Source organism: Haplochromis burtoni, unplaced genomic scaffold (genome assembly GCF_018398535.1).
Source record: "Haplochromis burtoni strain Fernald_Lab_line unplaced genomic scaffold, NCSU_Asbu1 Contig_209, whole genome shotgun sequence".
In the NCBI taxonomy this organism is placed as follows: domain Eukaryota; kingdom Metazoa; phylum Chordata; class Actinopteri; order Cichliformes; family Cichlidae; genus Haplochromis; species Haplochromis burtoni.
This window is the reverse complement of record NW_024582570.1, coordinates 574,698-584,372: the sequence shown is the minus strand read 5'-3', so window position 1 is coordinate 584,372 and position 9,675 is coordinate 574,698. Positions and strand designations below refer to the sequence as shown.

At 35.8% G+C, this 9,675-nt stretch overlaps 1 protein-coding gene across 1 annotated transcript in view; it reads right to left on the bottom strand.

The window, feature by feature from the left end:
- rnf213a (ring finger protein 213a) overlaps positions 1 to 9,675 on the bottom strand; it is a gene marked incomplete in the record, with an annotated part of 46,769 nt that overhangs the window by 35,602 nt on the left and 1,492 nt on the right. The window contains 2 exon segments of the mRNA XM_014338031.2: positions 3,365 to 3,522; positions 9,135 to 9,253. Of these exon segments, the coding sequence (XP_014193517.1) occupies positions 3,365 to 3,522; positions 9,135 to 9,234 (258 nt within the window).

Here is a 9,675-nt window from a genome sequence, read left to right as displayed (position 1 = left end):
CATATATAATATATACACACACACACTATACACATATATACTACACATTATAAACATATACAATACACTATACAACATATACACATATAACATATACACATATAAAATAATATCAACATATACACATATATATATATAGGGGTGCAACGATACACAAAATTCACGGTTGGTTCGGTTCGATACTTTGGTGTCACGGTTCGATATTTTTTCGATACAAAAAAAATGTTCATGCCTTTTTAATTTGTCATTTATTAAAATTATAAATATATATTTTAACCAAAAGTACAGTTTTTAAATTTAACCCTAACCCTTGTGCGTGTTGTTTTTTAGCTCGTCATATTGCAGCCACAGAAATTCTTTTGTCCATGAAACCATAAAGCTGCACTTTCTTTTTGCCTTATAGTCTGATTTGTCATAACTTCTCCGTTTTGTGGTAAGCTTTTCTTTGGCTGTCACTTCTTCACCCTGACCTGTCTTATTTGGCTCAGCAGAACTAAAATATATATCTGTCTGTGAAGGTTCTCAATCATCCAGGTCATCGTAGTGAAATATATATCCTGCCGCACTCACATAAGCTCAGCGATTCTCTGCGCGATCAACCTCTCACATGTTTAAGCTGCGGGAGATTTCACTTGTCATGTTTGCATAGTAAGCTAACAATTAATAAGACGATGTCAGAGGAATTGGTGCAGCAAATTATCATCACTCACAGATCAGTGCTGTCGCTCTCTATACACAGTTCGCGCGATTGCAAAGTGAAAGCAAAAAAACAAGCGCAAATTCAAACGCGATTTCAATATGTCACATATTGACAGTGGCTCACGTCCAATGACATAATTACCCAGCTACATTTCTGAAAGAATGCAAAAGCATTGACATATATTTTTCCTTCCTACAATAGCCCGACAGGCAGGGAAGAGATAGATTTTGGTAGCCCGACTGAAAAAAATCGCTAGCCCGGGCGCGGGCTAGCGATATTGCGAGCCCTGTATCTGATTGAGGAATCACTCATCTTTGGAAAAGAGAGTTTATTACAGAGAAATGTCTCTTTCCAAAATAAAAGCTATACTATCCGCTTCTTCTGGGCTATATTCTCAGCAGCATATTAACATACAGTTCATAAGGAGAATCCTGTGCTAACAGCTGTCTAAATGACTCGGCTAAAGTGTAGATAGCATGCTTGTTGTTTTTGTCTTTGCACTAGGATGATGTCGGTAGTAAATGTGCAGTCATATTCGTTGTGTTCCCACTAGTGCTGTCAGGTTAATCTCGTTGAAATAGACCTTAACGCACCAGCAAATCTCCGTACGGTTCACCAACACAAACAATAAACAAAAAATAATAAAAACAACAACAAATCTCCGTTAACGAGCTACCCTATACAGAGGGGCTAGACGGCCAACACGTTAACGAGCTAACTGCGCTAACACACTAGCTCCCACCCATGTAATTGAGCATTGCATGGCACATCCAACATACTGTTTTACTTTAGTCCATGACTCGCTTACCTTCAGGGTCATACGTCACATGAAAACCAAAATAATTCCAAACGCCAGATCTGAATGAGGGTGGGGAGGTCCACTTCTGTCTCGCTAGCTTGCCCTGCGCTCTTCCTTCTGACCATGGCTGTGTTGAGTGCTCAGTGAATCTGCGTTCGACTACTCCGCCTAGGCTGCACTCTCGAGCCTAGGCGGAGTAGTCAAATGCAGATTCACTGAGCGCTCAACACAGACAGCATCGTCAGAAGGAAAGTTGATAAAATAAATTACAAATTTTGTATTGTTCTTTTTTTTCCTCCCCTTTGGTTTTCTTTCTTTCTCTCCCCCTCTTTCTTTCATTCTTTCCCCCTGTCCTATCCCACAGTCATGTCTGTCCCGTTTGCAACTGAAAATAAATAAATTCATAATTATAATAAAGGTCAATCAAATGGACCAATATGATGATCCACTTAAAATAAATCCTCTTGGCATCTTTCTTGGCCTCAAGACAACAATTCTGATGGCTATAGATCCAAACGGGAACAAAACAAAAAAAAAAAAAAAAAAAAAAATCAAAATGCTCCTCTCACAATTTTTTTTTTTTTTTTAAATAATGATTGTTCGATACATCATGCGTACCGAACCAGGAAAGCACTGATGATACGAACGCGCTTTCAATATCGATACGAATATCGTTGCACCCCCTATACCGATGATACCTAATCACGCATCATACACTTACATCACACAACTATACATACACACATTATACACACATATACACACAAATATACACACAATAACAAATAATCACATATATATACACTACACTTTATATACATATACACATATACACATACATATATACAATACATATATCATAACATATACATACATATACATATATACATACATATACATATATACATACATATCACATATATATACACATATATATACAATATACATATATATACACATATATATACATACATATACACATATATAACAATACATATATATATATACAACATATAACATTTAACTTACATATCATATATATACATACATACACATAATATAAATTTTTACACACTACTACCATTTACCACAACACAGCTACCGTATACATGAACCTATCACACACCAAAACACATCGCACTATATCATCACTACATTAACTTAACTCTTGATATACACCAACTAATATTAACACTATATCTAATATACATCAACCACACCAACAACACTATACCTCCATACAATACTAATCATCAAACAACCCATAATCAATACTATATATACATACCACTACACCTAAAGCTCGTCACATTATCAATACAATCATCACCGTATACATATATACATACCACATACATACTCAATAACCATTACATAACCGACTCACATAACAACCATACATACATATCCCATAGCACATACCACGCATAACACCCGCCGCATCCATATAATAACAATCAAAAAGCTACGATCAGCCACCATCTACTACCATTCATACGTATTATATTCCCACCATACATATGTATGGTGGAATATCACACCATGCATTGCATCTGGCTTTACACTTGTGAAATTAATTCTTGCAATGCAAATGAATGCAAATAAATAACAGCAACTAAAATAGTAAATCTGAAAATTACCAAATCACAGAAATTATTATAGTTTAGTGAAAAAATTTCATTTTCATTATATACCGATGGATTAATTATTATAGGAAAAAAGGAATTTGGCATAAACCTTACACTGGGTTGTGGCATAAACTCACTGTACATCAACAAAAAGCAAAGCCATTCACCTACTGTACAAAATATGTTGTTCCCCCAGACTAAAAACCAACAGGCCTGGCAAGATTGTGACACACTCACCTTTTTCTTTGGGTTGTTGTTGATGACCTCGTCATTTGGCCGTTTGGGTGATTTACTGGATTCTTTGTTGTCCACCAGTGGGGTGTTTTTCTGTGAATCTGGCTTCTCAATTGGACCTTCCCCATCTGCTACCAAAGACTTTGGCTGATCTCCTGCATCTATGTTAAAGATGAGGGGTTAATAAAAATAAAAAGAAATAACTTAATTAAATAAAAATAACAAATTAGAAATTATAAGTTTAAAAAAATAAAATGAGCTAATTTCTAAAGACGTGAAAACCACTGTGATAATACAGAGTATATAGTCATGTTCAATAAATAGTTAAAATGACAGAACATTTTGATTTCAGTCCCTAAATGAATACATTAAATGACAAAAGGTGGCATTTTTATATTTTCACTTTGACCCACGTAGGCAAATTTTCTTTTAACTATAAAGAAAACACCTGAGCTTGTTCAGTAAGTCACAAAGCTCAAATTTGCATTATCTGACCCTTAAAAAGTAGGCCACCACGCTGTCACGATAGGTAATCTTACACCTATGTGGACATGCGGTTATATCACAGCCTATTTGCCCTATAAAACAAAAATAAACTAAACAAAAAACTATAAAATATAACTGAAAATTCAAGTGTTGTTAACAGGAATACAAAAATCAAGGTAAAGCACAGAATAAAACAAACACGTAGTTTGAAAACAGTTGAAATATGTACAATCTTAATAGAAAGTCTGGTTAAACAAAAAAAATCTTTGAACTGTTTTCTAAAAGAGTCCACAGAGTCAGCTAAATGCAGTCGTAGTGGGACACGTAAGACACCTGAAAGCCTCTGCTACCCTTCAGTCTTCGATCTTGTATGAAGAACAACTAGCAAATTCTGAGCCTGTGATCGAAGACTGCAAGCAGCAGTATGTTTGGTAAGAAGTCTAGAGCCTGTCTGTTAAGTGCTCTGTAGGTCAGTACAAGAACTTTAAAATGAATCACAAAGTCTACTGAGAACCAGTGTAAAGAGTATGAATAATATGAGCTCACTTGTTAGACTCCATTACTAGTCTGGCCGCTGCATTTTTGTTTACCTCAGAGAGATGAAACTGGTTTATGCCTGCCAGGAAACAGGGCATTATAGTAACACGTGATGACACAAACGCATGGATCCTTTTCTCCAGTTCAGCCAAGTAGGGCTGCCACGATTAGTCGACTAGTCACGATTACGTCGACTATTAAAATTGTCGACAACTAATTTAATAGTCGATGCGTCGTTTGAAGCTTTGTAAGATCCCAAAAGACGCAGGAATAAGTAGCAGGATTAAAGAGTGTAATAACGGACTGAAACAGAAGATGGCAGCATGTACAAGGATGCCGGCTGCCGTTAAACCTCGAAGAAGAAGAAGAAGCTGTGTCCCAGAATTCATAGCGCGGCCCTGCTCAGTTTCCAACAATGGCTAGCTAGCTAGTTTTAATATTACGTCTTATTCATCTTATCTGGGTACAGAAACAATCCTAAATAAGTGGTTACAAAGAGACATCACAATTTTTGGAAGAATATTATTAACCAAAATGGATAGTTTATCTAGATTTATATATCCAGCTTACTCTCTATCAATATCGAATAAAGTTATTAAAACAATTAATAGCTTGAATTTTAATTTTATTTGGAGGAATAAGTGCCATTATATATCTAAAGATGATTTGGTTAAACCATACATTGAAGGCGGTGGAAACGCAATTGATTTTGATATAATGAATGGTGTTTTGAAACTTAAATGGTTAAAATCCTTCCTAAATAATCCACACTCCATTTGGTTTTTTATACCAAGTAAGGTCTTTAACACACTGGGGGGTATCGACTTTCTCCTAAAGTGTGACTTTGAAATTACTAAGCTACCTGCTAAACTCTCTGAATTCCATAAACAGGTCCTTCTTTATTGGAAAATGTTATTTAAACATAATTTCACTCCACATAATAGCCCAATTTGGAACAATAGATATATACTGATGAACAGAAAATCTATTTTTATTCAAGATTGGTTATCAAAAGGTGTTTGGGCAATTGCCCATTTTGTAGATGAGGAAGGACATGTTCTAGGACATCAAGATTTTTGCCAAAAGTTTAATATCCAATGTTCTAAAAGTAAATTTAATCGGGTTATAAAATCCATTCCATTGTCACTTAAAAACATAGTTGTAAATGATATAATATATTCTGACATCTCCCCCAAGTTAAGGCAATTATATATAGATGGTATTCGATTTTGTGATGTTAAATGCAACAATAAGTTTCTTAGATCTTCATTAAGGAGTCTTTATTCTCCAAATTTACTTAGACGTAATTACATATTAAAAGATTTCCAAAGGGAAGAAATTGAAAAAATAAGAACTGATTATATCACCTTCCCTATCCCTCCTAAAGGGAAAGAAGTCCAATTTAAAATCTTGAATAAAATTTACCCGACAAATAGACTCCTTAGTGATAGATTCAAAATAGAAACGGGTAATTGTGTATTTTGTGAAACAGAAGAGGAGGATTTGGACCATCTATTCTTTTTGTGCAATTTTATACAAATATTTTGGTTGGATTTTCATACCTGGCTTTATTCCAGTGGGATTCAAATTACCCCATTTACCTTAAATATGATAATGTTTGGAGTGTTTTTGAAAGAAAAGAAAGCTAATTATGGTGTTAATGTGTTATTAATCTTGTGCAAGCATTTTATACATAAATGTCGCTTTTTTAAGACTAACCAACACTAGCTCACTGGAAAAACGACTTAAACCTGTTGGTTAAATCTTTGACTTTAGTTAAAAAGAAAAAGGCTGCTTTTTTTGTTTCCTTTATGGAAGATTTTGATTTAGTGAGTTAATAATTTGTTAAATTATGTGACCCCATCTTTATATTTTATTTTCACTATATATGAAAGTTGCTAATATGTAAGAAATGTCTATTTTCTGAATCTGTAATATATGGTGCATTTTGTTTGTATGTTTATATTACTAATAAAATTTAAAAAACAAACAAACAAAAAACAAACAAACTACCCGATCTGTACCGGAAACCCGATCGGTACCACGCATGTGCGAAAGGCCACTACTTCCGGTCGAAGCATTTTACGATAGTTACAGGTCAGAGTATCTGTTAAAATGTTAACAATAATAAGTTCCTCTTAAAATGTTTGCAATAATGAAACATTTCAATATAATGTAGACAAAAACGGGAAAAAAAGATAGTTACGGATCAGGACTCCTCGATCCTTACTGCGCATGTGCAAAGTCAGGACGGTACAAATCGGGTCTACCCGATCCGTACCGCGCATGTGCAATGTTTTCTTCTTCTTCTGTTTGTTTAATGGCAGTTTACTCCCCAGTGTACGAGGATACCGCCACCTGCTGACCGAGCAAATGAACCCTATTATAAACTGAATTAGTGTCATTACAAATGCGTGTTAAATTTGATTTAGCGATAGTCTAGTGTGTTTATGCTTGTCTGTGAGGAGAGGATTGTTGGAATAGTGATGATGATGTCCGCTATGACTGTCAATTGTCAGTAAACACTTAATCTGGCTGATGAATCTTAACGTGACACATTACTAAGTCAGTATTATTAAGTCTGTAATTAAGTGCCATTCTTATTATTTTACGGAGCTTTTGTTCAATCGCGGAACACTCTCTGTTGAGGAGGAAAGCAGGAATTTGTTTGTATACGGAGGTATCCATTGTTTAAATGTCCCGGTGGTCTAAAAGGAGGCAGAACTGTTGAGAAATGCTAGGAGCTAACTGGGCGCTAACCGTGTCATTCAAATATATTGAATGTCGCGATGCTGGCAAAGAGAGGAAGTGACATAAGATTTGCGCATGCGGGGTAGCGATCGGGTTACCCCGCATGCGCGAAAGGTGACTACTTCCGGTCGAAGTGTTTTACGATAGTTACGGGTCAGAGTATCTGTTAAGATGTTAAGAATAATAAGTATCTCTTAAAATGTTTCCAATAATGAAACATTTCAATATAATGTAGACAAAAACGAAAAATAAAAAGATAGTTACGGATCAGGACTCCTTGATCCGTACCGCGCATGTGCAGATGTTTTCTTCTTCTTCTATTTCGTTTAATGGCAGTTTACTCCCAGTGTACGAGGATACCGCCACCTGCTGACCGAGCGAATGATCTGTATTGTAAGGATCGAGGAGTCCTGATCTGTAACTATCTTTTTTTCCCATCTTTGTCTACATTATATTGAAATGTTTCATTATTGCAAACATTTTAAGAGGAACTTATTATTGTTAACATTTTAACAGATACTCTGACCTGTAACTATCGTAAAATGCTTCGACCGGAAGTAGTGGCCTTTCGCACATGCGTGGTACCGATCGGGTTTCCAGTACAGATCGGGTAGTGACAAGTGTCGCTACCCAAATATTACTCTTATCATTCTTCCTGGGTCACAAAATAAACGTTTAAGATATTTTCAGGCGAGAATGTAGCTGCGTAAACTTCAAATATATGCTCAGTTTATCAAGACACCACATATTTTCAAAAGCGCTCCGACGTTTTCGGAGACGTCTGTTACCCACTAGCTCGATAGCTAGCCGGGGTTCAAGGCTCACTAGAGCCGGTGAGAACACCGGACCCCCCGGCAAATCGTTTTCAAACCCACCGCCGTCTTTCGCTACTCAGGTGACATGATATATAAGTCACTTAGATAACTTAAAAATGTTATTGTTTGGCTTTTTTTCAGTTTTTTTATTTGTTCCTGAGTAAATCGGTTTGGTTGAGATTAAAGTTATAGTTTTTACACAGCTGAATAAACGTCAAGCAGACAACTGATTATCAGAAGTGTGAGATGCTCGAGAATATACTCCGGTGTCCCGTTATATTTTAGATAGCAAGGAGCAGACGGCTGAGTTTATTAAACTCCACCGAAACAATCTGCAAATTTCATTAAAATTTAATAAACTATCATCTTTATTTTTAGTTAGCACATACCTTATACACTTAAAGCTGTAAGGTAATGATAGTTATATAAGAGCAGATGCATGCTGGTGCAATAAGCTGTACGTTGTACGTCCAATGGATGCATAATCTGATTAGTCGACTAATCGCAGAAATAATTGGTGACTAGTCGACTATCAAAATAATCGTTTGTGGCAGCCCTACAGCCAAGAAGGCCTTATTTCACAATTTAGAAGTGTTTTTTTAGTTAAAAAATTAAGGAACAGGAATGAGAAATAGATTTTACATGCAAGGAATCAAAATTTTCCAAATACTGGATGCTGGATTGATTTTTAGGATATAATAATGGCCTTTAGTCTTGGTTTTCCTCGACTAAAGGCTTAGGGTGAACTGATAACACAGATGTATCTACAATCTCTATTTTTTCCCCCACATTATGCAAGCCGTACCTAATTTGGCTTCGACATGTGCAACATGACTAATGTAAATCCTGATGTCAGGAGAAAAATGTGCAATATAAGTTATGCGCAGATGAACAGCCCTTATCATCACATAATTCTACAGGATCAAATTCCTCGTATACAGATTTTTAATCTTTATTTGGAGAAAAGTGTCATTTCATTATGTCTGCAGAGCTGCATGTTCAAACTATAATTTTATTTGTTGACAGGCCCTGAAAAAAAGCATCCACAATCAAATACAGAGCAGTTTAAATAATACAGTACATTATGCAGAATTAACAGGAACAACAAAGTTGTCACTTGGACTTCTTCAAATATTATAAACAACTATATAAATGAAACCATATTTCTGACCTCATCTACTTACCTTGTGCATTTGTAGGTTTAACAGACAGCTCTAGGCCACAGTCACTGCAGAATTTGGCTGTTTTCTCTACAATGTTATGGCCACAGCGTGAGCACTTCATCTTCAGGCTTCAGTGATCACTGTAAAGAAAGAAACTATTTTCACTTCAAGACCATCTCAAAATTTTCTTTCACTTTCTATTTTGGCAGCCGATGTCACATGAAACTGTGTTCAGCTACACAACAACACACCAGTCGCAATGTCTTTATCTCCTCTGAACTTCGATTAGTCATACCCAAGAAGCTGGCCTGTGAGAGACTGAATTGGAAGTCATTTTACAAGAGAGTCAGCGAGTCAACTGAACGCCCACATTCATGGCCCGCGAACAAGCATCCAATAAAAAAACTGACATTAACCAAAGAGGAAAAAAAACTGGGAACCCTCACAGCACACTTTAATAGCACACCCTTAAAAGAAAAATTCAGTTAACACTGACCAAAAGTAGTTCTAATGAGGAAATAAGTAATTCTTTATATGCCATAAATAGTTCAAACATGATATA